We start from the raw sequence: 23,594 nt of genomic DNA, 5'->3' as shown, positions 1-23,594 counted from the left end.
TTGACAATCAACACAGGTCTAACTATGAGGAGATACAGAGTTGAGAGGCTGCATGACAGATGGACATACAGCAAGCAGTGCACTTGTAGAAAAACCAACCCTGATTGTACAGGTGCAACAATAGGTTCTAAATGAGTTCTAATTAATTATTGTCTTCAGGAGAAGGGCCCAAGTGTCCCAAATTGAGAAATCATCTGCTCCAAAGGTAAAAAGAAGGTTACAAGCAGTTGGGAAATGACTGAGGAGTAAACTACATCATACCATTAAGCAATAGGCAGCTCTACTATGCAAATCCACAGAGAGTGTAGGTGTGGCTCTGGTCATCCCATCAGAGAAATTATATGGAACAACGGAAAAAGGGACATAGAAACGTGGCAGTGGTGAATGCAGGTATGGAGTGACCTCTGTGTGCGTGAGATTAAGTCGATAAGAACCCTTTATCTTATGAAAGAGGTGACTGGGGGGGGGGGGGGTTAAAAAAGTTGGGATGGTAAAAACTGCAGATGCAAAACAGAATAGTCATTGGTCCTCACAACACAAGAGCTTGGAGGTGCCAGTGAAGTTTTTAAGTAGCAAGTATAAACTGAACAAAAGTGTTCTTTTGATACAATGCGTAAGTCAATTGCCAAACTGGCTGCTTTCGGCACCAAAATAGAACGGGGGTAAAAACGCCTATAGAAATGGAAGAATAGTTACTAAGCAGAAGATGAGGGATACAATTTTTGACCCAGCAAATCTCCTCATTGCTGATCGTCTGAAACTAGAGATTCTATCAGGTGTATGTACATTACGTACCCCTACAAGTACCTGGCTTTCAAGACGCTTTCCCTATCCGTCCTCTGGGGGTGGCTCTTGGAGAAAGGAAACTCGGTCAGGAGGATTTGATCACACTCAAGGGTATGGTTGCTATAGAGATACTCCAGATTTACTCTGGTTACTTGCCTGTGCTGTATGAAGTGGGGTTTAGGTGGGTCAAGAGGGAGCAGAATTCAGCCCCCATGTTGCTATATCACAATTACAGAAAACATGGTCGAGGTTGGGATGGGCTTCTAACCCCAGCATTACTGCATGTTAAACAGGCATTAACCCAGAGACCTCTTACTGCAGGCAGAGGAACTACTATGTAGTTGGTATTAGTGCAGCCTATCTTATCCTATTCTGTTCGGTCCTATCCCAGTCTAGAGTCTAGTGTATTCTAGTCTATTGTATTATATTGCATCCTATTGTATTCTCTGTGAGACTCAGCATTAACTGCTGTGAACATATCACTGTCAGCTCAGGGTTTTTCCCCTGCCATGCCACCACCTTGGTCCAAAGTTTGGGATTTCAGGCATCTGATTTCATGAAACACCTTTTAATTCCCTTCTGAGCCTTGGCACTTGCAAAGTACGTGGCCCATCCTCTCACTCCTACCAAGCACCCCAGAGCATCTTGAAATATATAAGATCTTTGGGGGTTTCCACTGCAGTTTTGTGCTGGTGGAGGGCTTGCCTTGTTAGGCATTTAGCTGTGTTTGACACCTCCTGATGCTGCTGCTTGACAGAAAGAGCTTGAGAGAAAAAGATGGGAAAGACTGAGGTCAGGAGGTCCGGGAGATCAATAAAGTGATCTGCAAATACATGGGAGATAGAGGACTCCATATGTCAGAAAAAGCAGAGATCTGTTTCCAAGTCTGGTGACTTGGGAATTCCGGAGATGATCTTTTTGTCTGTAAACCCTCAGTGTGTGAACACAAACCTCCAGCTCAGCCTGATTTTAGGGTCCCCCAACTGTATTGATGGTCCTGCTTTTCTTTTCTGGTCTCCTAAAGGTCTGAAATGCAGATGCAGGAGCAGCAAATCGCTCTGTGATTACCTTGTGCTGCATTTCTAAGGGTCTAAAAATACAGCACCTCATGGATAATTGTGCTCTCATATTCAACCCTGTGCTTTCACAAAGGATCAGGATGAGGATCCTGATAGCAAATAGTAAAGGATCGGGATCATCCAGTTTCTCAACTGCTGGAAACACTACTTAATGCTCTCTGCCTTAATGTGAGAAGAGAGGTGCAGGTCACCTTCAGAGAGAGCCATTTGACTGAGTCCCTAAACAACTGTGCAATAAACCTGGTTGCAAAAAGCACAGAGCATCCACAGCTCCTGCTGAGCTGATCAAACGCTGTAGGTGCTCAGCACTGTTGCCACATGAGGCCCAACACTGCCATAACAGCAGTGGTTTCCCCTCCACGCCTGAGGTCAGCAGGAACCTCTTAGTCAATCTTGGTTCCTCCAAGCTTGACCTGAGCTTGGAGCCTGCCTATGGACATACATCCATCTCCTCACGCCAGATATGATATACCCATTAGTGATGCTGTTTTGGGGAAGGAGGGAACAGACCTAAATTAAAAGCATGGGCACGTAGGGCAAGGTTTCCACTCTGCGGTGCCTGCAATCCTCCCTGCTCTTTGGGGGAGGAGGAGGGAAGTTCTGTTGTCACAGCCCCACGGTAGTGGGCTCTGATTGCAGCACCGATACTTGCACCTCAGAGTGGGAAAAGATCAGCCAAAAATCTCAAACCTGGGTCAGCAAGTCACAAAAACGTGGTTGTCATCCCAATTTTTAATGAGAGGGATGCTCTACAGGGGCAAGCCTGTGATGCCAGATACCTTTACCTGCTTCCCATGGCTAGGAGTGTCCTTCACACTACATACCTCTTGTGCTCCTTCACAAATTCAACCAGCTCCTCTTCTGAGTAAGGCTTATCAGGGATGTGAACAGGCTCATCCATAAACGGTTCATAGAAGTCCACCTCGTTCATCTTCAGACCTAGCTTCTTGGCAACCTGTTGCAGTGCAGATGGTCAGAAGTGAGTGAGCCTGATGTGCCTCTGTCTACCCAGAGTCTCTCCTGATCAAGGTGCTTGCTCTGTCTCAGAGCATCCACTCTCAGTGGTGGTCAGCAGAATATGAACGGATCTTTCCTTGGTTATAAAACTATGGAAGCTCTCTACACTACTGGCCTCAAGCACTGAGGCAGAGCAAGGTCAGAGTCAAGCTCTCACAAACTTAAAGGGACTGGTTTCCAAACCCAAGTCAGACCTGCCTTCATGCTGCAGAAATGGCCTTTTATCTTGCCACAGGGACAAACCCAAATATGGAAACCACAAATCACAGCAACACTGAAAATGAAAAGCTGAAGCCTGATGTTAAACCTGGGAACAACCTGAGCTACTGGAAATCAGGTGGTGGAGTCTGCGAGCTCCCATGGAGGTCCATGGATGCTTACCCCCTTGTCAAAGGTGGCAAAGAACTTGACGTACGGCTGGAAGTGTTCAGCAGCTTCTTCAAATGCTTTATAATCTGGAAGGAGAAAAGGGGAATCAAGGAAAGGTTTCATCGGCAGCTGATCAGCACAGAGGGCACCAGGGAAGAGCAAATATAACCTATGGCAAAATACATCAGATGATGGCGCTATGCTTCTCGCACCCTTCCAGGGTTTACATGGTGACTGTCACCAAGGCATGCTTTGCCTGCTGCAGGAGGAGGGAGCAGGAAAAAGGCATGTTTTTACTGTTACTGGTATCAGGTCCTCAGTTGGTGTCAGGAAGGATGCTCTCAGCCCAGCAGGAGCTCTTTACAACAGGTATTTCCCACCTTTCTCCAAAATACTTATTACTGCCCTGCAGCCCATCTTGAGTGCAGAAGAAAGCTGAAGGGAGAGATGGAAGGGCTGCTGTGGTGCAGCAGACCTGGTGATATGTTGCTTGTTCAGGTAGGAATACTTGTCATTTTGCTAAAGGCAAGCCTTGCAAGCAATCTTGAGAATCTCTGGTGAGGGTTTCTCTAGACTGGTGAAAGATGGTGGTTTGAGTTGCATGTCTATCGGGACATGGGACCAGCCTCTTCTCAGCCTTGGGGTTCAGTGAGGAGAAACAGGTCAGTGCCTCAGCTGGGCTAACCTAAGATGCCCTGCTTACTGCTGCTGTATGTTTGCCAATTGAGTATTTGGTGCGTGTCCCTCTCTTTTCATTTTCCTCCTTCCCTCTTTCTTTGACCTTTTGGGCACACTGCTCCTAAGAGGGGGAGCTTTGCTTCTTTTAGGCCTTCACCCAGTGTAACTGTAACCTCATCTGACTCTGAGTGAGGTAGGCTTACTTTACTTCAGGAGCCCCTGGATTATCACCTATTTCTTTTGCCAACAGATACCTAGCAGGAGGGTCATCAGTGTTGGTGTAGGAATAGGCTTATGCACGGCAAGAGCAAAGATTTGCCTGCAGCTCCATCTCATCTTGCCATATACCCCCAACACCTTCAAGTGTTCATGCAGGAGACCCAGTGCCCAGGACCCAGAGCCCCCAGCCAGGCTCCAAGCCCCATGAGGAACATATTCATCTTACGTTCAGAGTCTTCTCCTTTGAAGTAGCCAATGAGTTTGATTTCCTCATCGATTCGGTCAAAGGCCTGAAGCTCCAGCTTGCTGTTTATGACTTCCACAGGGTCTTCTAGCACCTGCCATGACAAATGCATTTGATAGCATAATGGTTTGCAACACCAACCTATGCCTGGCAGGGTATGTCACTAGCAACCTAAGCAGGGAGAAGGAGGTCACCCAGTTTCTCAACTGCTGGAAACACTACTTAATGCTCTCTGCCTTAATGTGAGAAGAGAGGTTCAGGTCACCTTCAGAGGGAGCCATTAATTGGTTCACTGCATAGGTTGAAGCATCAAGAGAGAATCTGGGAAAGGTCTCAGTAACCCAAATTGATGCTTAGGGACCTGCTGTGATGAAAGACAAAGGATAGCAATTGCAGCTGGCTTTAGTGAGGCTGAGAAGAAGGGAGAGCAGGTGAAAGAGGCTGATATGGAAGCTGTGAGCTTGCATCTATTTGTTTTCAAGTGTCATTTGCTGGAAAAGGTCATTGCAAAGAGCTTGCTTTTGGAAAACATTAAATCCAGCACATCAGAGGGTGGCCAAACAGTGTTTTGGAGCAGTGGAAAGTCTGGATGTGAATTTTCCTGGCTGATCTTCCTATGCAGAATGGCTTAAACGCATGCTTTGGCCCTGGACATATGAAAGTTGACGAGGAAGCTGGAAGACCTATCTGCCACTTCAGCGTGTGGTTGATCCAGACTTTGTTTCTGTTTTCTCTATGAGCCACTGCTGGTGAAAGGATTCGATCTGGTTATTTTGCCCAGCAATACTGATGTAAATCAGGTGTGGTTTCACTAGGAAACCAAAAGTGCAGGCAGGCCCCTCACTATACAGCCTGCAGCAGAGCAGAGAACCTCTGGGTTTGTTTTCCTTTGAGATCAGGCTGTCCCAGCACCACACACGTGTTTGTTTTTACTTCCCTGCTTTGCTGGGTATTTTCCCTCTTGAGTGGAAAACACACAAACAGAAATCCTTGCTCTCTTCCTTTGTTCACAGAACATGGCTTTTCAGTGGCACACCACAAAGCACAGCAAGCAAAACCTCACCAAGTGCCTTACGCCAAGCTCCTTACAATGGTCATAGAATCACAGAATGGTTTGGGTTGGAAGGGACCTTAAAGTTTATCCAGTTCCAACCCCCTGCCATGGGCTCTTCCACTAGACCAGGTTGCTTGTAAAGGGAGCTTCAACTCAAAGGAAAGCCAAGCCACTGAAAAATGTTTTCACTGCAAATCAAAGACCATGTTTTTGGGCTGTTGCCTTTCCTAGGAATGAAATTCTAATAGAATTGCAACATGCTGATGAGGGAGTCAGCATCTCTTTTGCACTTAGACATAAAGATGAGTAAATGATTGTGTCCACGCACAAAACGACCCGAGAGCGCTCCATCCCTGGCAGTGTTCAAGGCCAGGTTGAACGGAGTCTTGAGTGATATGGTTTAATGTGTGGCGTCCCTGCCCATTGCAGGGGGGTTGGAACTGGATGATCTTGAGGTCCTTCTCAACCCTAATTATTCTATGATTCTATAAATAAGTGCTAGGGCCTTGATCTTCTCTAACTCATGGCAGTGCAATTCGGGAAGCTCACTGAAGAGGCAGTAGTACGCTGCTTTGCATGAGTTAATTTGCCTAGAAAAGGGCAAATAGTTGGCAGCATATACAGTTTCAATGACTTGAACTCCTTTTAGATTTCTTAGAATGCAACTTCCTGGGTATGTTTTTTATCAACTTTAAAAAGAAAGAAGTGTGAGATTTTGCAAATAGCAAAGTGTTTGCAGGCCAGCTTGTTGAGGTGGATGACTACCAGTCAGTTATGTGGGATTGCTGCTTGATTCCAGTCAAATACACCATAAACAGAAAAGAGAGCAGAGCACCTTTAAGATATAAGTGGCTGGTAGCACATAAAGTTCCCAGCTTTCCTGGGAACTTGTGGTCAGACAAGTATTTGGGAAGCTGGCAAGTGTCATCTCTACCAAACAAACAGGGATGGAATTTCAAATAAAGGTAAAGCCATGGTTTTAAAGTATTTGCAAAGGCTGCTCAGTGAGGCTTTCTCTATCTCATCTGTGCTTACATCCAAGAGGAATTCCACCAAGACATCTGTGGCCAGTTCCCCATCAAATTCAATCAACCGCTCTTCCTTAAAGACATAGAGACTTCCCTCTTCAACCAAGCCTGAAAGAAAGAGAGAGGAAACATAATGCAGTTAACTCATCCCTAAAAGCATTTCTGTTACAGGGCATCTTGCTTGCTATTCCAGCAATGCCTCCTGGGAACATGCAATTGCTGATTTGCAGTGTTGGTCCAGTTAGAACCGATTTGAGCAGTCTCCTGACTGTTTCATGGCACAAGGGACAGATCTCAGCCAGAACTTGCCATGGCTTCTTCCCAAATGTGGAACTTGTTGTTCAGGTCAGTTTGGCCTCAGGTGGAAAAGTTCTGTACCAGGACCGTAGTTTTATTTGGCTGTCTTGCAGTAAATAGTAAATAGATTTGGGCTCTGACATCCCGAATCTTAACTTGTCACTTGATGGAAAATGGATTGTGCTCTCTGCCTGGAGAAGGCTATGTGAACATGAACAGTGCCCTGAAAGCCAAAGCGAGTTTCAAACTCTCTGAGGCTTAGGTAGCCTTGGCAAAAGGGTTAGAAACTGATGACAGAGATGCTACAGGCTGGCAGATTTGAATAGTATATAACTGGACTGAGGGCTGGATGCCACAGCATCTTGATGGAGGCTCCAAAATCAACAGCACTGAGCCCCTGCAGTGCATGATGGCAGGGTACCATGGGCCAAGGGAGGTGATAGTTTGTTTCTTACTAGAGAGGGAGAAGCTCTCCCGTTTAGTTGAGTTTCCACCAGCACACAGAGCCCTTAATTTAGGAAAGAAAATTACTTTGCCATTGGGTGGTGACATCTGGGGGCCAGTCTGATTTCCCCATGGGTTTTGGTTCTGCACTGCTGTGTCAGAACTGTCTCTCTGTAGGAAGAGCACGGAGTTACTCCATGGCACCTATTTACAGTACCTGCTCAGCGCAGCAAGTGGAGAGTTTCCTCCTTGTCACAGTACAGCATGAAGTGGCTTTCTTTTCCACTTGGTTTGGTTTGGTTTTGGCTCTCTCAGCCAGAAAGCTTTTGCTGGAAGGGTCTCATCTCATCCCTCCCATCCTCTCCCCATTTGATCCTGCCCATGATGGGCTGGTCAGTGTGTAATTGCCACCATCACCTTCCCCATCCTGGTGACAAGGATTTAGCTGTCATTTATTGGGCTGGCTGCTGGGCATCACCCACGCATCTCTCTCCAAGCTATTCCAGAGATACCAGACATGGGACTCACCTAACTTCTTGGCAAGTTTGGCATCCTTCTTGGAGTCAACCATCCCGAAGCCAATGCTCTTGGGCTCCAGGACCTGAGCCGCCAGCTGTGGGAGGAACCAGAGATCCCCACCTTAGCAGCATTAACACCACAGGGTAGCTAAAGGGCATTGTGTACTGCTAGCATGGTACAACAGGCACAAGTGACCCATGTTTTGCTTTCAGACAGCATTAATGGGTGGGATGCATCACCAGCTGCCTCCCTGCTTAGATAACACTGCGCGGAGGTCAAAAGGGTTGGGTTTCTTCCAGCTGTGTTGCAGCACTGAGTTTGCTGACCATACCAAATGCTGGTAACTGCTGTTTGACACTGGCATCAGGAGAGGGCTCCCGTCCGTATCAGGGGCACCAAAGTGGTGGACATGGCTGGGAGAAAGACTTGTGCCACTGACACAAAACAAAAGCTGTCTCCTCTGTTGTGCCTTTGTGGCCTCCTGAATTGGAATGTGACATGTGGGCACCATGGACATTTTAACTCTGGAAGTGCTTGGTGCCAGGCAGTAGTGGCTTCAAACTGGATGGGACACAGGGCACAGCAGCATCACTTTTGCTTCATACATGTGATGGGGTGGCCAAAGCATGCACCCACCAAAATAAAGCAGAGGGGCTCATGGCTTTGCAAAACTAGTCCTTTCCCTTATGAAATGCATTAAGTCGTGTCCCCTGTCCAGGCTTCAGTCACCCCCCAGTTCCTTTTCCACTCTTTTTCCTAAAGAAATGAGTAATCCCATCCATGCTTGCATTTGCTCTGGGAAATGACTGCCCCCTGTTCCCACCATTTTTGCTGAAGGGGCCTCTAGAACATATCAAGTTCCTGCCTGTTTTGTGAAAATAGATACGTGAGGAAAGGAGAGACGCTCTGCAAATGCCCCGTGGTGGGAGTGGCCAGGGCTGAGACCCTGTAAATTCCAGATGGACTCCATAAAGAGGAAGTGACCTTGGGAAATGAGACCCTTATTCACCAGATGACTGACTTAGCCCCACTGCAAGCATGCCAGAGACCCAACAAGGCTGTAATGATGCTCTGAGACCACCAAGCAGCTGTAAGATCTCCCTCCTTCTCCCCCTTCCTCCCTTCTCCATGAACACCTCTGATGCTGATGGTCTTCTTGCTGTCCTCCCTCCCAACCCTGCTGGATGTGAGGCAATCAGTAGGGATGAGGGGTTGGGGGCTTCCAGGACAGGAATGTCCCTATTAGGGCACAGCTGCCTGTGCTCAGTGGTGGGAGGCTGAAGGGGGGACATAAGAGAAGCCATGGCCAGGGAGACGGCAGGCTGATTTATGAGGAACACCCTCCCCCAGGACCTGTTTTGGCATCCTCCCCCAGCCTCAAAGCCAGTTTGAATGTCACCCAGCAGCGCTGCCCCCGTGGCCACATGGCCCCTTGGCTCCCCTGCTATAAATAGCTTCCTCCTGTGCCTGGGCGCTGCGAGAGTGAGCAGTGATTAAAGGCATCAGGGAGCTAAAGTGACGGGGCAGCCCCATTGCCTGCGCACTGGGGTTTCACAGAGCCAACATCGCATAGGCATCATTTTGATGTCCCTGAAATCCTGAGGATCAGGGCTCAGGGACTTTTCTTGGGTGAAGAAGAGTGATGGAGAACATGGTTGTCTTCTCCCTTCCACCAAATATGTGTCTCCAGGTCTGTCCTGAAGCCCTCCAGGAGGACATACTCTCTGCCAAGCACCACAGCATCACTGCGACCTTGATCCCTGTGTGGCTGCCTGGCCAGTCCTGAGGGAAAGATGCCACCATATGTGTAGTGCCATGCTCAATGTTATGCAGGCAATAGGTGGTCTTGCTGCTTTTTCCTTGCTGTCAGCCAGTGTTTTGAAATAAAGTCGAGGCTGCACATTCAGGGCTTGTGTTTACAATGGATACAGCCTGCACTGCTCCATGTTTGTGCATCCATTGATAAGGCATCTAAGCACTGCCCTGACTGATCTAGCATCCCACCTCCTAGCTCAGGCCACAGCCATCAACCTGATGAGTACCTGGTACCCTATAATACAGGGAGAGATGAACACTTCTTATGAGTATCCTAGACATTGGCAAGCAGGAAAAGCTGTTTTCTGTTCCCCTTTATGGGGGTCTGCCTTTACTGTAGGATCATCATCTTTTGGGGACACTGTCAACATGTCTCTGCATGCTGCCAGTTGTGTAAACCAGCAAGAGGTTCCTCCGAGTCAACGCTTGAGCTTCTGGCTGCAGTGTGAGCAGAGGTAACAGACAAGAAAGCCCAAGGGAAGAAGACTGTTAATTCGTATCCAGCCCACACTTATCTAGCTACTTCCTTACAGGTATGTTAGCCTTGTGCCAGACAGCATCAGGGCAGTTTAAGCCCGACAGTTCTTGACTCCTTCACACAGGAGGTGGTTGGGGTTTCTCGGGGCTGTTTGAAGCAGCTCAGAAACATGCAGAAAAGCTGAAGCACCTGCTGCAGACAAGAGCCTGGGCATGCATGTTTGCAGGAGAGGAGGCATTGATCAGGAGTGATGTGTGTCAGCATGCAGCTCTTGGGAAGGGAGTGGGTGCAGCCGGGAGCTGCAAGCATGGGAGCTTGCTGGGAGAGAGTAAACATGTCAAGAGAGCTTGTCTGATGGGATGAAAGTCTCTTTGTGTGAGACTCTGGGTGTGTGCACTTCCCTGGGGCTCAGGAAAGGTCATGGTGATGCTGGAGGTGTGCCTGTTGGTGTCTCTTGGAGGTGCATGTACCGTGGGTACGAGTGCTTGGAGATGTTCCTCTGAAGAGGCTTACCCTGGGTGAAGGTGTGTAGCAGTGTATGTGTATCTAGGAGAGAGCATGTACTGCACTCCCCTGTATACACAGTGTGTACACTGTGGGGATGGAGCTAAGCACACAGCCTGCCTCCTTCCCTGGGACTTTGATGCTATGTATATTAGTGAGGTGAGCAGTGGGGTCTTGCACCAGGGAAATCTTCATGCAGCATTAGACCCTGAGGAGCTCTTTCCACTGTGCAGTGGAGGGCTTTGCAAGTGTGTCAGTGCCCATGGGGGCTTTTTCAAGTGTAAGTTATGCAGGGGTTGGATCTTGCATCTTTGCTTTCCACTGCAGCAGATGAGTCTCACCAGTGCATAGGTGAGGGTGTATTCCCACACCTAAACTTGAGCCCCATAAGGCAGCGAAATATAAAGTATGCCAAAGGCATGTCAGCTTGGCTGGTTCTCCCCTGCTCATTACAGTATCAAGCATTTCTATATCCCCTTACAGTATTTTCTGATTCCACAAAGCTAGTGGGATTTGAATGCAGATAATGTTTCTAATCTTGACAATCCTCTTGGCTCAGGACCTTGGGATAGAGGCAGCTGTAATGTAAGAACACATCCCCTCCTCCTCCCCGTTCTCCTCCCTTTAAATTCAGATCACTTTGAGTCTTGGCCAGCCAGAGCTCTTGCCTTTGTGTAAGCTTCTATAGCAAGTCATTTAGTTGCAACAGCTGCCTGGGGAGATGAAGGGGAGAAACTGCCTTGGAAGAACAGAACCTAACTGGTCATGCAGTCCCTGGGATATAGCAGGAGCTTTGGGCAAGCAGAGTGGGCTGAGAGTGTGAGCAAAGACCCCAGCAGCACTCCTCCTTTCTCCCTCTTCCCTCAGATAACATCTGTACTTGAATTTGGACCCTGGGATGTGTGAGAGGCGCCAGCCTGAACTGAAGCTTGAGTAGCACCAAGTAAGCACGCACCACCTCATCTTGGATGGTGCCAGTGGTTAGAGGCAATCTGAGTGATGGGGATGGAAAGAAACAGCTTCCTGCCAGAACATCTCAGCTTCATACGTCCTGTGCCAGTCTGAACCTAGGTGTGGTTCTGGGAAGCTTTCCGGAGACTTAACAAGTCCCACAGGATCATTCTGAAATGCTAGGTTACAGAGCAGCAGGGCTGCCTGACCACACTCCTATTCCAGGGTCAGGCAACACGGATTGCACCAAACCTTGCATTTGGTGTCAGTTCTGCTGCTAAATGGCAGACAATATCAGCAGAGAGGGTTGCAAATGGGGTGGGAGGGGTGGGGGTCTCAGTAGGGTCAGTTTTCATCATGGAGCGACTCTATGGGTTTCTGGCCTGGATTTTCTTCCCATTAGAAGCACCTGCTTGCAGCTCCCACTGACAGGAAAGCTCGTCACTGGATGGCAGGGAGATGGGGACATTGAGGTATCTGAGAGCCACCATGAGTAAAATACTCTTAAGCAGTGGAGCGTTCTGTTTCCCTAACTGGCAGCAGTGGAAGAGCAGAAGCCAAGCAACGCAGAGGAGAGCAAAAGGGGATGATGAGGGAATGTCCCTCAAGCAACCTACGCTTCTCTGCTGTTTCTCTCTTGCTTTCTTTAAAGCTGCACTCTGTGTTGATGGTCAGAACCTGTTTGATGCAATGATGATGATTTTGTATCCCAAAATGTTAGGGGTTTATTTTCAGAAGCAGCAGGAGGCAATGGCAAAAATCTAGGATATTTCCCCCAAAGCTTTGAATCTGTATGCAGGATTCATGCCTTCATGCTGTGGTTGGCTTCTCTGTTATTCAAACTGATGGGCAGTTTATTGGAGAGCAGAGGGGGTTATCTCTCCTTCCTGATGCTGTGCTGTCTCCTCTGGCATCCCATTGTGTACTCCACTAATAACATTTCAGGTTCTTGCTGGTGAATTATGGGTCATGAAGCATCATGGTGATCAAAGCAGGCAGAAGCCTGCTGAGCCACTAGAGAAGCCACCCTGCTGGCAGCAGGAACCAGAGCAGAGCTCATTGCTTCCACCTTCCTGCCCTTTTCCACCACCTGAGCTGCCCCGAGAGGCTGTTTACTGCTCAACCTGCCCTCCCAGCACTAAAAGGCAAGTCCCCAAATATGGAACACCTAAAGGTCACTCTAAAGGTGGTCACTAAAGGTGGCTTTCACAGGTAATGCTCCAAGAACGCCGCCCGGGAGCTTTAATTGCTGCGCAGCCGCTCAGCCCGGTCAGATGCCCCATGTGCTTTTTGGCTGCCTCCCTAAAGGGTTTGCATAGTTAGGGCTCTATTTTTATCTGCACCGGGCATCCCTAATTTTAGCGAGCCGTAAGCTAACGCGCAGCCTCCCCTTCCATGAGCTAACCTGCGTCACTGAGCACCCATGGGTGCTGGGGCCACCTGCCACTGCTCCTGGCCAGTCTGTGCTGGTGCTGCATCACAGATGCTTTGCCAGTTCAGCTGGGCAGCTTGTGCCCTGAAGACAGCCTGCAGTGTATGTGTGTGCATGTGCTGTGGGGTTTGGGACAGTGAACGGGGGCCACCCCTTGCTAAGCCACCCCAAAAGGGAGCTGCAGGTCTGTCCTCGACAAAGTCGGGACCATCTCTGTCTTCTTATTTCTCCAGTCTCAGAGAGGCTGTTTTGAAACTGAAGGCTGGGTACTGCCATGGGTGCAGGGCACATGCTGGCTCCTTTCAGTAGATGGTGGAGGAGGAAAGCACGCTTGCTATTCAGCCTGTTCACCTCCGCAGATCTTTGTAATTCCTACACCTCCAGCTCCCAGGAACAAGCAGGATTTCTTGAGTTTCTGACCTAGTGGGTGTAAGCCAGTGCCTTTGAAACCCTGGGGCGTCCAGGATGCTGAGAGCCAGGACCCCCCACCCTGCATCCTCAAAGGATCAGTGAGGAGATTCCCTGGGGTAAGGGAGCGGGTCCTTGAGACTTTTACCCAAGGAGTGAGCAGAGAGAAATAAGAACTGAGGGAAGCTTTAAAAAGACACAGCCCTTTTTGTGCAGGGTCCAAGGTGTCAGAGGCACATCTCTCGCCAGGGCCAGACAGGGTTCCCAGAAAGAGGACACATCATGTACGGCAGCTGGCCTTTCACCAGAGCTGTGTCAGAGAACACGCAGGAATGAGCACCATCAGCACTGCTTAGAAGGGAGCACTGGCCATGCCGGGGCACCGCGTGCTCTGTGGCCACCCCAGGAATTGAGTTATTCCCTGTTGCTGCTCGCTCTATTTCCTCAGGCAAGGTTTTGTCTCATGTATGTAGGTAAATCCCAATGTGCAAAGGATAAGAAAACCCACGAACATGGACCTTCTTTCCTAGGCCATGGATTCCTTGCCAGTGCCTGTTATTTAGGGACAGAAGCTGAAAAAGAACATCTGGTCATCAAGCGCAGGACCGTGTCATTCAGTCTTTGTCACAAACTGCTCAATGTCCATTTTAAATTTATTGGACTGTTCTCCCCTTGTTGTCTTCCTCCTCTGGTGATTAGGGACTTCCTAGTTTCCAGACTTGTTTTATTCATAGCCCATTTGTCCTTAGGCTTTGCGCTTAAATAGCTCTTCTCCCTCTTGGGTGTTTAAAGAGAATTATCCTTTCCCCTTTCCATTCTCCCCACAAACGAAGCTCGGTCATGAAGGAAGGGCAGCCACAGGCTTTGTTTAGTGTGGTTTTAGATAAAGGGCACTGGCAGAGTGAGCTCTGGAGTAAGGCCATGGTGGGTGAGCTCAGCATGGGCCACTGTACCCATCTGCCTCCTAGAGCAGCAGCTGCCCCAGGCTCCTGGGAAATGTCAAGGTCCGGGGTGGAGAAGATGAAATGATAACTACAAACACCACACACGTCCCCTGGACAGGCGAATGTGAGCTCCAGCTTGGCCTTTTGAGGTCCCCCACTCAGTTATACGCGAGTGAGACCCTGCATCCTGGGAACCAGCACAGCAGGAACCCCCTCTGGCGCTTGTTTGGGAAGCTGATTAGTGCCAGGATAGCTGGATCCCAACTAAAAGGATGAGCTTCCTCAATGCATTTCTGAAGGGAGGAGTGACGGAGGAGTCTCCATGCGGCTTAAGGTCTTGCATGGCACCTACAGAGGTTGTCTGCAACAGCTCGGCAGTGGGAAGAGCTCCTCATATCAGGGCCAAGCAAAACTACAAAGCCTAAGCAGGCTTGGCCTTACACTGTGTCAGCAAGTGAAACCAAGCTCACAGGGGTCTGCTATATCTCCAGGTGGCATTTGGGTCTCTGGAGGAAACCACCTTGATTTTCTTTAGGTCCCGGGATTACAGCTAGTCTCTGCTGTAAGAACTGGTGCCAGTACATGTGTCTCTGATCATACGTTAGCAGCTGAGAAAGGTGCCTTTCAAAGAGCATTATTATGACATTGAAGTGGGGTCTTATGCTAGATGCTGCTCATGCAACCCATCCAAACTCACTGCTGGGAATTGATGGAGGGACTTCAAAGTAAGAAACTGGGCAACACCAGGTAAAGCAGCCTTGGAAATAGTTTCTGAAACCATTATACAGAAAGACCAAATCACATACTTGTCTCTTGATGTCAGTGTGCCCATCCGCAAACTGGGAAGCTCTCTGTAACTTGTTTGTGTGTCTCTTGTGTCAGTGAGTGAAATCCTCCTGCGTGCTATTGCTGACAATCAGTGCTCTGCTGGCTGTTGATGAACTGAGACTACTTACGTGGTCTCAGAGGGCAAACTAACCAGTGTGCTTTTTTTCCTTTCCTTTCCATTCCTTCCTTATTTTTGCATCAACTTATCCGTAGTGGAAGCCACTAAACTCCTCTTTCATTACAGGTATAAGGCGCTTGCACTACAGGCTTCTGCACATACCTATCCAGCCAGGTGTGTCTCTCACGTTGAGGATTTGTTCTGTAGGGACCCATAGATGTGACAGTTTCAGTGATACTCGGTGGGCATGTCTTGTACAACATGTACGCAGCCTTGGGAATGGTGTTGAGGCTCTCTCTTGTGAACATGCCCATTTTCAAAGAAAAAGGCTGGAATCTGAGTCTGTGAAATGGAGAAGGGTGTTTAAAGAAAGGGCTTGGATTTATGGTTGTGTTTTTGGTTACACCCTGCCTAGAAATGGGCTAAACCAGACTCATCTGCTGGTTCTCAGGAATTTCTGGGATAAACCACACAGACCTAAATTTGAAACGTTTTTCCTGGGTTTCATCTACTCTCAAGAGATTTCAAGACCATGTGGCTGAAGCTACCCCAAAACCACCTGGTTTTGCACCAGGTTTTCCATCCTGAGCTGGAAGCTGCAGTTGTTTCAACACTTGATAATAAATCCTGGCTCTCAAGTGAACTGAGAGGTAGCCTTTACACCCAGTTTAACCCTCATCTTTTACTGGATTCCAAATCTGTCTTTCCCTCTCACACCAGAGGTAGCTCCTGGTTGTGGCTGAACACAGGAGGCATCTCATGGATTTATATTTCCAGGTTCATAGGAGAAAATTTCCCTTGTGCTCCAGAATCTGATCCTAGACTCCATTTGGAAAGGCGACTACCACGTCCAAACTTGACTGGCTTGTGCTAGGGCAGTTCTACAGGAGTCTTCACCCCAGGGGCACTATTGCATTAAACGGCCTAAAATATCCGGGCCCTCTGTTTTTAGGGATATTATACATGCATGCAGATGACAAGGAAAGAATGGCAGGACTGAGTGCTTCAGCAGGAGATGCTATGGTAGTGAGACAACCTCAGTTGCCAGAGAGAGCTTCTCAAGCGCAAAAGGAAAGCCTCTAACTTCACTGTTCGTTGTCCTTGCTACATGATTCCTAGAGACAGGAGCTGGCCCTCCGGAAGGCAAAACTATGCCAATATTTTAGGACATTCAGAGTTGAAAGAGAGATGGGATAAGGTCTAAGAAGTAGTATGATACAGGACAAAATGAAGTTGGGGAACTACAGAGGAGAAGAAAGGCAGAACAGGTATTTATCGACTTCACTTCTTTGGTCTTTTCCTCTATTGCCCCTTCTTCATTAAAGCAGAGACCTTTCAGGACAAGTAGCCTTTTTTCTTACTTGTCTGTTAAATAATTGATGTGAACCCTTGTGCCTGGCTGTTTCCTCTGCTTCTTCACCTCATGGGCACACAAGGCTCCTGTAAACATCACCACAGAGCAGGAATAGCTACTGTTAGCTCTGCGACTGCCTGGTTCAACCTCTGCATTGCCCTGTACAGAGGCTTTTCCCTGCTCAGGCTGCAGGTGCTTTTCAGTAGTCAGCAGTGCAGAGTGGAGTCATAGGAAAAAGGCAACCAAAGGAGGAGAGCCCTTTAACCTGAGCTGTGAAACAGCCTGAGCTCATGCTGTCTCTGCCCTGGGTTGTCTTGCCCTGGGTTGTAGCTATGGATACATAGCAATCCTTCCCCAACACTTTTCTACCCTGGCCAGAAAGCAGGCGGCAGCTGCATCTCCAGGCATTGCTTTGACTGTTTTCCCAACAGGCTAACACAGCAGCCCCAGCTTTCCTGCCCCAGCCTGATGGGCTGGCACTGCTGTCCTTGGAGCTGTTGTCATGTACAAAGGATGCTTCAGAGAAGCTGCTTTTGCTGCTAGAGGGGGTTGGCTGTCCCTGGACCCTGTCCTCACCAGGTAGCACGCAACAGTGTAGGTGGCAGGAGCTGTCAGGACTCCTTCATGATGGTCTTCACCTTCATTCCCTTTCTAAACTGGAAAGGGATCCTGGGCTGCATGGGCAAGTGGTGACAGTTCCCATTACGCCTGGGTGTGGGGAGTCAAAGACTCCATGTGCTGTCCCACTGTAATATTAGCTTAATGATGGCATCCCTTTTCTGGTGATAGCTGAGCTTTTGACAGTGTCAGTCAGTCCTACATGTGGGACTTCTGTCCTGCGAAAGTAATTTTTCCTATCATATCATTTTCTTCTCAGCCTCCTGCTCATAGATGTGGTTCAGGAAAGTCCTTGAGCATGTGCTTAACTTTACGGATGTGCTGTCAGGTTTTCAACTTGGTTTCCTAAGGGTATGAGACCCCTGTGACTCTCTTCTCTCTCCCACCAGGTCTGTCTCTAAGCTGCCCCTCCTAAGAAGTTTTCTAGCTATTGGCCTTTCTCAGCCAAATCTTCTGGAGTCAAGGATCTCAAGCAGGAGACTTCAGTTTCCTTTCATGAGAGGAGACTGAAGTTCCCTCAAAGAAGGAAATGTTGCCACGTGGGCTCAACCCCTGTTAGACACTCAAGGACACACTTAAGAGAAAGCCTCACATGCTCCTCACTCATGGGAGAAGCCCCTGTCAGAGCTTGTTACTGACCATGAGCTACATACTTCAAGGAAACCATGATGGGTTTCTTATGCTCTTTTCTTGGTGTCTTAAGATATTTCTTTAGGTTTTTGGTCTTTGGAATTATACATTTCTTACAAGGTACATGTGGGAGAAACAGAAAGGATGGACTTTTGGGGGTTATTAAGCCCATTCCCTCCCATGTTCATCGGGCAATTTGACATACCAATCCCGAACCACCCAGCTCAGATATTTAATTCCATACCTGCCTATGTTTTTGGGTGAAGGCTCCCTAGTTTTCCTAATGATGGAGACCAATTCCATTGTATGGAAGGGGGGGGAGGGGGGGAGGGGGGAAGAGGGAAGGGGGGTAAGAGCATAATGTTTTCCAGCTGTGGAAACAGCACATTTCATTGTCAATCAGTACGTACATTGCCAGTACAGTCAGATGGAAACAGAAAAGCTGCTCCAGAAAGGAGCATCTTACCACAAGCAGCACCCTACTCTAAGAACGTTCCAAGCTGGCTGGCAGGGAATAGCAAGGGCTGGAGTCTACCTTTTTTAGATACCTCATTTCAGGCATAAAGGACCTTCAGCACACAGAGTCCTGAACCCTCTGCTCCAAAGAGATACATAAATCCTTCTTGTGCATCTCTCAGGTGGATGGCTCCGCATCTCAGCCATTGCAGCCACTGTAGCCATTTCTTTCCCTCTCCCTGTCCTGGGAGAACATGAAATCCCACAGTTGAATGGGTTCTGGCAGGGGAGATTGAGAGTGACCCTCTGGCACAGCACAATGTGGTTTGAGGTGAGGGAGGTGGATGCTGTCTCAAGAGGGACCAGATTACAACCTGCCTTGCCCACTCCTTTCACAAATGCTCTCATGGTTGAGCAAGTACAGCATCTGGGAGCACTAGCACCTTGCTGGCCTGTGTCCTATGTAGCATAGCACACATCTTCTCTGCTGCCTCCTGAGGCTCTCTCCCCTCCAATTCCCTTGGGCAACAGAGGCAAATGAGTGCTCAGCCTGCAGATTGCTCTTGTGCTTGGGCTGTGAGGTTGCTGCCACTGCAGTTTGCAGTCCAGGCGATGAGGGAAGACTGTGAAACTTTGAGACATGCACTGAATCAGCATTGCAAGTGCTTGGGAAATGTTGAGGTCAAAGCCACAAGTGCCAGTTGATGCGCGTGTGGCACAGTTAGCTGGTAGCTGAGCATTAGTGAACTAGAGCACCTCCAATTATGTAAAGTCCGCTGCAGATCTAATCCTCAATCTCTTGGCCAAGGTCACATAAGAAGTCTGTGACAGAGAGGCAATTGGAAACCAAATCACCCGAGTCCTCAGCTAATGTACTTGCTGCTGAATCAAACCCTGCAAAATGAAAGCTTTAAACCGGGTTGTATTGTAGCCATCGCACCCTTGATATGGTTGATAACTTGAGTATAGGTGCCATGGGGACTAAAACTGATAGTACACGACAGATACCTGCTTCTGTCAGGTTTCTATAAATATGTATCTAGTAAGTGCTTGCCATCTATCGGGCATGAAATAGCTATGCTATTAAACAACAATGCAATTATACTACCAACCATAAACATTTCAACTGGAGTTTCCTTTTCTTTGCCAAATGTTATTTGATCGCTCACTGGAGCAAGTAACAGTTCCCTGAGAGCTGAGTAAAATCTGGTGAAGGTTTTGAATCTTTCTTGTCTTCAGGCTTGCTAAGGAGGTCAGTAGACTTGGAACTTGGCATTGGATGTTTTCAGGTCCTAGCCCTCAGCAAACACGCTTTGTAGTTCACGTTTGCTATACTCCTAAGGGTGCAGTGCATTTTCACTTTGGATCAGATAAAGAAAGCTTATGTGTTTCTTCTGCAATGTTCATTTTCTTCCCAAATCTGTCTTTTAGTTAAGAGGGAATATTTGTAATCCCCTGATAGGAAACAAGCACCAAACAATCCAGGCTTGCTCCTGTATGATTCCCTAGATTACAGCTGCACTACAAGAAGGAATGCTATGAATCTACTCTGCAATTTTCACTGTGATTTATTTTACCGAGGATTTAATTAATCATTTTTTCACCAAAGAGTGAACACCGCTCTTTTTCCAGCACAGAAGTGAATGGCTGCATTAAGAAGCAGACTGATTCCAAGCGGGCAACCAAGTGTCTGAAAAGCAAAAAGGGATTTAATGCTGCACCAACAGGGAGTTTTTGAGATGGGGAGCTATGACACCCATCTGCAGCACAGTTTTGTAAGGTCTCTTGGCTGATTGCTCCTAGAGGTGTAGAAAATGGGACTAAATCCAGAATTTAAGGAGGATACATAATGAAAAAGGATCTAAAAACTTTAAGCTACAAGCTCAGGTCTGTGCTGGCATTTGGGAAAGCTCAGCTGAGCTGAGCTCATGTTGCTGAGGTTTGCAAGGTTACTCGTTACTCGCTATTGCCTGGGTTTCTGATGCACCATCCAGAAAGACTATTTCCCAGCAAACAACTCAGAAGAGCACAAAAAAAGCTTTTCCTGGGCTTCAGAACTCAGGTGCTAACTCAGATCCAAGTGAGCAAGCCCAAACCTTTGGGTGCTCAACTCCCCCCTGCACAAGAGCCTTTGACTGTCCTCTCCTCGGCTCCAAACAATGCTGTGCTATTGACCCCGGCTGAGACGTGCAGCGGTGCTTACCTCCAGGACCATCTCTGTCATCTGGAACTGCTTCTGGGAGACCTTGTCAGAGCTCACTGGCTCGTGGAAGAGCAGGCAGAGCATGTCATACTTCTTCAGGGCCTGCTTGTAGTTCTTCTCGTTCAGGTCGATCACTCGGTCTTTCCCATCGTAAGTGGGGAAGTTCAGTCCCTCTTCTGCCTTGCAGCAGGAAAGCAGGTAAAGACCTGCCAGGATCCAGCAACTTGCCTTCATAGGGGAGACCTTGGAGTGCAGCAGAGGGCAGGTAAACATCCCCCTCCTTCTTAATTTGGGGAGAAGGAGAGACCAAAGGCTCCAGGTGAAGTTCAAACCGAGTTTCTTTTTCTGTTGCCCTGTTAATGATCAGCCCAAATGTTGCAAGGCTGGTGGGGAGCAGCAAACTTTGCTGTCCTGGGCTCACAACAAAGAGACAGACAGGAGAAGCTGTCAGGCCAAGCCCTGGATACCTTACATAGCTGTGTCCAGCTCCCGTGTCATTAGGAACTCCATTTTTAGGAAGCAGTTGTTTCAGGCTAAAAATAAACCCTGCAATGAATAAAAAGGACAGATATGACACCATTGAGGGACTTGCTGGCACTCTGCATCATCTGAGAGAGAGGGAGTGAGCAAGAGGGAGGGAGTGGAAGATGGCAGTGCTGGGAGTACACAGGCAGGGTTTGTGAAGGGACAGGCTTCTCTTGCACAGGGAGCCGAGGTAGTGCCTGTCCTATTAGGGCTTAACAAAAATAGAAGGTATTTACTGCAATTTAGAATAAGGGTATCTCTCTTTATATGTTCCCTTGGGCATAACAGTGATTAGGCTTTGGATAACAGATCTCAGGTTAAGCAGTTTCAGAGCCTCATCTGCACCGCTGGAGGAAAAGTCCCTGTTTCTCAGCAGCAAAGGAGGTGAGCACTCGTGGGATTCCCTCCTCCTCCTGCCTGGAGCACTGGCACGGGTGCAGGCTGACACTCAGCATCTTTTCTGCAGCACCTTCTTCTCTGCTTGTGGAGTACCAGGAGAATTGCTGTCCCTTGGACCATTAATCCTGAAGCAGAAGGAAGCTTACTTACACTGCAACCTCCCATGCCCATAGTAGTTACCAAGCCTCATACATTGATGGCAAGTGGTTAGAACCTTACTGTACTAAGTGGGGGAGAAGGGTAGGAGATGTGCCCAGACCAGGGCACTCCTTAAGATGATGGAGAGATAGCCATGAGTGCTGGCCTCCCTTTCTGGAACCTGCCTGTTGGCCTAGAAGTGTTTTTTCACACAATCCCATTGCATTTCCCAGCAAGCAGTCCTGCATATTCCTTGCTCTTCATTTCCCGGGAATGGTGACTAGTTCCCTCTTCTCCAGGAGCTCAGTGCTGCCTGCTGCTCTGCTGCATTGCCTGCACCACTGCACCATGCTGCTGGAGGAGAACGGTTTGGTGGCACAGTCTTTCACCTCTTCCCCTCCTGTGACCGGGCTGTCACCGCTGCCCCATGACTGGCAGTGACAGGCAGGTCGAGGCAGGCCAGCTGGCCACAGACCAACACTGGGGCTGGCATGGATCCACTGGAGAAGGCATGCTGAAGGGCTGGAAGGGAAGAGCTTGACAAGGAGCATGGGTCTGCCCCCCGCCAAAGTGATGTGCAGACACATGGCCTTATCAGCCTCCTAGCTGTTGCTCAATCACAGCCTTGCTCCATCCCTACCAGGGAAGGGGTGATGTCCCTTCTTGGTGCATGCAACTCACACCCCAGCAATCTGTTCCCATTTAGCTGTATGTGTGGGATTGTTTCAGTATCTGGGGTGAAAGGTGAGCATTGCTTAGCAATTACTGGATCACTGAATCATTTAGATTGGAAAAAAACAGTAAGATAATCAGATCCAACTGTAAACCTAACCAAGACCACTACTAAAGCATGCTGTTAAGTGCCACATCTACACGTCTTTTAAATACCTCCAGGGATGGTGGTTCAACCACTTCCCTTGACAGATTATACCCATCTCCTGGTGTCTTAGAAGAACATGTCCCCCTCAGCTTTCAATTCTAACCTAAACAGCCCCCAAGAAAGCGACTGAAACTGTGGGTAATGGTTTCCAAGCCTGTTGTATTTCCAAAGCCTTGTCGTTTCTGCTTTTAGAGAAATTCAATGTTTGCCTGCAACTTGAAGTCTTCATAATGAAGCCAGAGGGAATCTGGGTAAAAGCCAGGGCAAGGCAGCCTCTGAAATGCACGCGCTACTGAAAAACCCTTCAGGAGTGATCATTTTAAAGAGAGATGTGACAAACCTGGGTGGATCTGATTGCTTTTAGTGGGAGACACAAGACTTGTGTCACAATGAGTGGCAGTGGCTGGGTAGGCTGAATGTTTAGGCTGTAAAACAGAGAACTGAGTTTGTGGAGTGACCAGGTCTACATCAGGCTGGTTGGTTGCCTTTGAAGGACCCTGTGGATTTGGGGTGCAGGAGCAGGATTCCACTGGCATCATAGCGTTTTAAAGCAGGCACACATAGACATGGCTGTAAAAACTAACATTCACAGCTACTTCAAAACTGGCTTTCCAGGCTCCTGCCCTCCTTTTATTCTTGCAGATCTTCAGCAGTTGCTCCACTTTCATATCGCTCAAGCTATTTATGAGGTGCTTTCTCTCCAGCCTGAATAACTTTTTAATCTGCCTAAAAATAGACACAATCCAATTTTCATTTTCTCCTTTTCTTGCTATCAAAAAAACTGAGCAAAAACGCTTTTTATTAACAAAAAAGTTGCTTTTTTTCCCTGAGGAGGCTGTAAGATGCTGGTAGCAGAGCTCAGGCTGAAGCGAATGCGCTCACACCTTAACAAAGACCCTAAGTATTGTGCCTTTTTCTTCATCATCTTTGCTGGTCCTGATAGCAGCACACTGAAATGTGCCCGTCTTGGACCCAGAAGCAATTTTCCTTGGAAATTCAAAGCTGTCCATACACTCAGATGAAGTTTCAGACTGGGTGTAGGACAGTGTGTAGACCTTACGGATTTGGGGCACCTGGGTTTGTTGAAGGCCCATTTCTACACAACACTGACATAAGGTTTCTCGGTGCATCAGATCTTCCCCCCATAGGGCAGGAGCAACAGCAGTTCCCCATGTGAGG

The 23,594-nt window shown here is 48.2% G+C and overlaps 1 protein-coding gene across 1 annotated transcript in view; it reads right to left on the bottom strand.

Moving 5' to 3' along the window:
* CASQ2 (calsequestrin 2) overlaps positions 1–20,849 on the bottom strand; it is a 31,356-nt gene extending 10,507 nt beyond the window's left edge. The window contains exons 1-6 of the mRNA XM_065676325.1: positions 20,474–20,849; positions 7,744–7,828; positions 6,482–6,582; positions 4,375–4,486; positions 3,264–3,337; positions 2,690–2,820 (exon numbers count right to left, since the gene is read on the bottom strand). Coding sequence (XP_065532397.1) covers positions 2,690–2,820; positions 3,264–3,337; positions 4,375–4,486; positions 6,482–6,582; positions 7,744–7,828; positions 20,474–20,746 — 776 coding nt within the window. The 5' untranslated portion in view covers positions 20,747–20,849. The remainder of the gene's footprint in view (positions 1–2,689; positions 2,821–3,263; positions 3,338–4,374; positions 4,487–6,481; positions 6,583–7,743; positions 7,829–20,473) is intronic.
* Positions 20,850–23,594: the final 2,745 nt, after the last annotated feature.

This window comes from Lathamus discolor, chromosome 4, assembly GCF_037157495.1.
Source record: "Lathamus discolor isolate bLatDis1 chromosome 4, bLatDis1.hap1, whole genome shotgun sequence".
Classification (NCBI taxonomy): Eukaryota; Metazoa; Chordata; class Aves; order Psittaciformes; family Psittacidae; genus Lathamus; species Lathamus discolor.
This window is presented reverse-complemented; position numbering and strand designations above follow the sequence as displayed.